The 5011-nt window shown below is 37.8% G+C and overlaps 1 protein-coding gene across 1 annotated transcript; it reads right to left on the reverse strand.

The window, feature by feature from the left end:
* Nucleotides 1-309: 309 nt before the first annotated feature.
* LOC145679025 (uncharacterized) lies at nucleotides 310-777 on the reverse strand. Its single transcript, XM_081749626.1, has one exon. The coding sequence runs from the start codon at nucleotides 775-777 to the stop codon at nucleotides 310-312; it is 468 nt and encodes a 155-aa protein (XP_081605752.1).
* Between the last annotated feature and the right edge of the window lie 4234 nt (nucleotides 778-5011).

Genomic DNA, 5011 nt, shown 5'->3' on the forward strand with positions numbered 1-5011 from the left:
CGTTTGTATTGAAGAAGAGATGTTGAAGACAAGAAAGTATTGTATTTCGACCTTGCAAGGATTAATGACTTTTGAAACTAAAAAAGAAAGAGAAAAATGTTGATCTTGCATTCTGCAAGAACGGAAACACAAATTGTAAGGATGTTGAATAATAGAATGAGATATAGTTTATAGTTGAAATAAAGAAGTGCGAATTTATGTCAGTGCATCTCTTTCTCTTTTTTTTTCTGGTGTTAGTTCCTCTTCTTTTCCTGGTAAGTATTAGAAATTTTGTTAAATTCTTCTTCTTGGATTTGTGCCTTTTTCTTCTTAATCTTGTGTTCCCTCAGTTTGGTCTTCGTAAAATGGTTTCAAACGGTCCACCGTAATTTCTTGAATTCTGTCCTTAAATTTAGATGGTAATTCTACTCTATACAAATTTGAATTAATCTTCTCCAGGACGCGTGCCGGGCCGTCGTAATGAACTGTGAAATGTTCGGGTAAGCCTATTTTCCTTGTGGGATAATATACCAAAACAAGGTCCCCTGAATTATAAGTTGTTTGTTTATGGCGTTTATCGTAAAACTGCTTTTGTCTGTTATGCGCCTGTTCCAGGTTATTTCGTACTTTCTTCCTGATGGCCGCTAGTTTATCTCTGTCAATTTGTATATGTTGTCTTGATTCTAGCGTACATTCCGGCGGGGTCCTGGGTTCATAACCAAACAATAAGAAACTTGCAGAATATTTGGTCCCTCCTTGTACGTACGTATTGATACCAAAATAACGTGCGGTAACCATCTTTCCCAATCCGTATGGTGTTCTTGCACGAAAAACTTTAGACAATTCTGTATGATTTTATTAGTTTGCTCTACTAATCCTATGGAAGCATGATTATATGCGGGTGAGTACTTATATACGAAATCAGTACTTCTGCACCAAATTCTGTAAACGAGTTGCTCCATGTACTGGGTGTCGGTCCCAATATAATGTTGTAAAAGCTCCAAATTTGAGGATAATATCATGTTCCAGAAATTTCTCTATGTTTTCCGCGTTTATGGCGTCTACTGTCTTTGCAATGACATATCGTGTGGCTAGTTCCGTGGCTACTAGTATGTATTTATTTCTTCCTTCTCTGCTTGGTAGGGGCCCTAACTCGTCATATATCCATGTTGTTGCTATCTCTCCCACCGGGTGATGTAAGAGTTCGGCTTGTTTCTTTTGTGCTAGTTTTTTCAGATGTTGACATTCAGTACACATGCGTATCTTATTAGCAAGATAGTTTTTCAGATATGGCATATAAAATTTCTTGATAGCGATCTTGTATGATTTTGAAAATCCAAAATGCGGATTTGTCGCCTGGCGGTGGAAGGTTGTGAACCACAAATTAGCTAGGGACTTCGGTATGCATAAAAGATGTAGTAACCCATAATCGGGGTGGTTTTGTTTTCGATATAAGATGCCGTTTTTAAGACAAAAAAATCTTGCTGATCTGACTGTGGAGATCTTTTCCGGTTCCCTTCCTTCTAAAACGGAAATGATGTCTTTGTAATTTTCATCCTTGCGCTGCTCTCTTGCGATATTCGGTAAAGGCTCGTTATTTCCTGCTTCTACAGTATTAACTTGAAGTCTATTTGATTTAAAAGCATAATAGTCCTCTCCTTTTTCTTCGTTATTTTCTTCTGTTTCACCTTCTTTCTGAATATCTTGGGCCTGTTCTAGCCTTCTGATTATGTCTGCTGGGTGTTTGGATCCAGGCAAATATTGTATATCAAAATCATAATCAGCTAGAAATAACTTATATCTTGTGTATTTCCCGACTTTGTCCGGTTGGGTATTCATCGTCGCGATACACTTTGCATCTACATAGAGGTTAAATTTTCTATTAAGTAGAAAGTAGCGAAATTTGCGCAATGTGTATATAAGAGCATATAACTCTTTTTGCCAAATGCTTGCTTTCTCTTCACTTTTCGTTAGCCTCCGGGAACAATAAGCAACCACCTTCTCAGTGTTAGTTTTTGGGTCATAGCAGGCGAGTAGTCCTCCTGCCTGAGTTTGACTGCAATCGCTATAAACGCGAATTTCTAGCGAATCGTCAAAGTGAGCAAGTGATGGAGCGTTTAGTATATCTTCTTTTAATTGTTCAGAGAGAACATCGTGATTCTCTGTCCATTTAAATTTAGATTTGGATGTTACTAATTGTTGGAAAGGCTCAATTTTTAACGTAAAGTCTTTAATGTGGGCCCTAAGATATGAGCATAGGCCGATAAAGCTTTTAAGAATCCGTTTTGTAGTCGGTCGCTTAAAATTTCGTATCTTTTTAGCTATTTTTGGAGATATTTTAATGGATTTCCCACTAACAAGGTGTCCTAATACGTTAAGTTCCTGATAGCCAATGTTTGTCTTCTTGGGTGATGCTCGAAAATCGTGTTTCCTAAGCTTCTGGAATAATAATTCTAGATCCTGCAAGTGCTGTGGAAAATTATACGAACTAGTAACAAGATCATCAGCAAAATTTGTAATTCTATCTGGTAGTCCCTCCAAAATCATTCTCGTGGCGACACTTAGACTTTGGGAACTTGTTTTGGCCCCCATTGTGCATCTCAAAAATTCGTATGATTTTCTATTATGATTGAGCTCGAAGGTCATATATTTACGGCTCTTAGGATGCAACAAGATTTGGAAATAAGAATTGGAAAGATCGGCAATGCTTATGAAAGTTTTCCCCTTTATAGAGTTTAGAACGTCCTCTGTTGCTTGAAATGGTACCGACAGATACTTGGTATAAGTGTTGCATTTCTGCAGGTTGAGAACTATTCGAAATTCCTTCGTATTAGGCTTCTTGAGCACAAGAAGTGGAGAAGAGAATTCATTATTGTCAGTTGGCCTGATTATGTTTGCCTTAATAAGGTCTTGAATTTGCTTATCTACTTGACTTCTAATATGTAATGGAATAGGTGGGGAGCGGTCGTGGAATACGGCAGATTTAGAAATTCTGATTTTATGAACGTATCCCCTAAAATATCCGATATCATCAGGTGCATATGTAAAAACGTCTCTATATTTAAATAACAAATCATAAACTGCTTGCTTTTGTTTTCTGTCCAATTCGGGATTGACGTCAAAAAGTTCTTTATTGAAAAGTGTTTTTGTGTACTTTAAACGTTCTTCCGTTTCTTCTTTTGTTTTAAATTGATATGCTTTTTCAAAAAAATCTGGTTCTTCTAGGGCGTTAAAAGAGATTTCGTGCCCTTCCTCAAGAGCCGCCACTGGCGTGTTTCTCTTTATAGTTACGCTTTTGCCATTTGGATTTGAAATTAACATGACCATTTTGCTTGTTTCTATCTTTTGATCAAGGGCATTTAAATTATATTTCGCGCGTAATCCAGGAAGCAATGATACATATAGGAATTCTCTGTCAGCTATTTTTTTCTTTCCTGCTACTTGTACATATGTATGCGATCTTGGAGGCAAAGTTATTTGCTTAGTCAGGTATAGACAATTGTGATCCGTCTGTGATACTATCTGAGTTGTTAAAGCTGACAATGTATTCTCTGTACTTTGAACTGGTAACTGCGGTTTCCTCGGTCGTTTAAAAAACGAGATTGTGTTCTTGTTTAAATCTATGGTGGAATGCGAACGTTGGAGAAAATCGATTCCTATTATTATTGGCATTGTTTTGTCAATTATCCGAAAGTAATGAGTGAATGTTGTCTGTCCTATTTTAAATTTTATTAATGCTATTTGGTTCAAATAAATGTTGTTGCCTGAAATTCCTTTTATTATTGTCTGAAATGGAATTATATTTGTCCCAGGGGGAACACTTTGGGTGGGCCATAGGGAAACAGTACTTCCTGTATCAATTATCGCATTTTGAAGGCCTAATTTAGTTTTAATTGTTAAATGCGACCTGTTATTTTCGTCCTCTAATGCAATATTTTCCCGTCTTTCTGCCAATTGTTCTGATTGTTCGTTTACTTGTATTACAGGAATTTCGTAATTTGTGTCGGTTTCTTTTGGGTCTCCTCGTTCCGTGTGATGGTAACTATCGGCCCCCTTGTCAAGGGGCTGCCTTATGCGTTTTTTGACGCTTGTAGCAATTAGATGCCCCATGCCCCCGCTTCCGGCATATTGCGCACACCAAAATTTGATCTTCCGTTGGAGCAGCGTGTCGATTATTCCGGGCTTGTCCCTGTTTTCTCTTCCCATTATTATTGTTTCTCCTTCCGTTTCCCTGGTTCCTATTCCTCGGATGGCTCTTATAATTCGTCTGGGCTATCACCAGCGACAACTCTGCCATTTTATTGGCCAAGGTAGAGAGGTTACTTTGTGGAGGATTTTGCTCTTGGTGGGGAACGGTCTTAGGTTCCTGGCTTGAGGTTTGAATTTCTTGATGGTTGGGTTGAGAAATTGCCATGGAAATATTATTTTGTTGTTGATATCCTGGTATATAGCTGTTCATTGGTTGTATAACAGGTTGCATCTGCACAGGATAGGTATGATGGTATAACTGTTGTCCAGGATATATTGATTTTGGTTCGGTTGATAGGCCATAGGATGTATTATGCAGGTTAGGTATATTATTCTGGCCGTATAACATATGTAATTTTTGTGATAGCTTTGCGTGTTCTTTTCCTTAAAAGGTCATTAGCTGCTTCCAGTGTGTTTAATTTATTCTGTAGCGCTTCTACCGTTGCAAACCTTTCTAATGCTATCTTATTAAGGAAATCCCTCTGCAAACCCAAAGATAAATGGTGGATCTTTTGTTCTTCAGTCGCTTCCGGTAATAACTGCCTTATTGCTCGGAGTTTACGTAAAAAGTACGCGTCGATTGGCTCGTCCATTCCTTGCTGTACCTCGAATAATTCCTGCTCTGCTTTATACCATGGGACCTTTGGTCTACATAAAGCTACTAACTTAGATTTTAGATTGTCATATGTCAGTGTGTCAAACTGATTTTGATTTTTAAGCTGTAATACGAGATCTAGTGCCGTGTCTTGTAAATATATTGGTAGAATCTCCTTCTTCTTAGCCG

This window comes from Thermobia domestica, chromosome 2 (genome assembly GCF_964235325.1).
Source record: "Thermobia domestica chromosome 2, izTheDome1.hap1.1, whole genome shotgun sequence".
Classification (NCBI taxonomy): domain Eukaryota; kingdom Metazoa; phylum Arthropoda; class Insecta; order Zygentoma; family Lepismatidae; genus Thermobia; species Thermobia domestica.

Bases quoted from the DNA above. Each gene is read 5' to 3' on its own strand.
- LOC145679025 (XM_081749626.1), bottom strand. From the start codon at position 777: ATGGTTACCGCACGTTATTTTGGTATCAATACGTACGTACAAGGAGGG.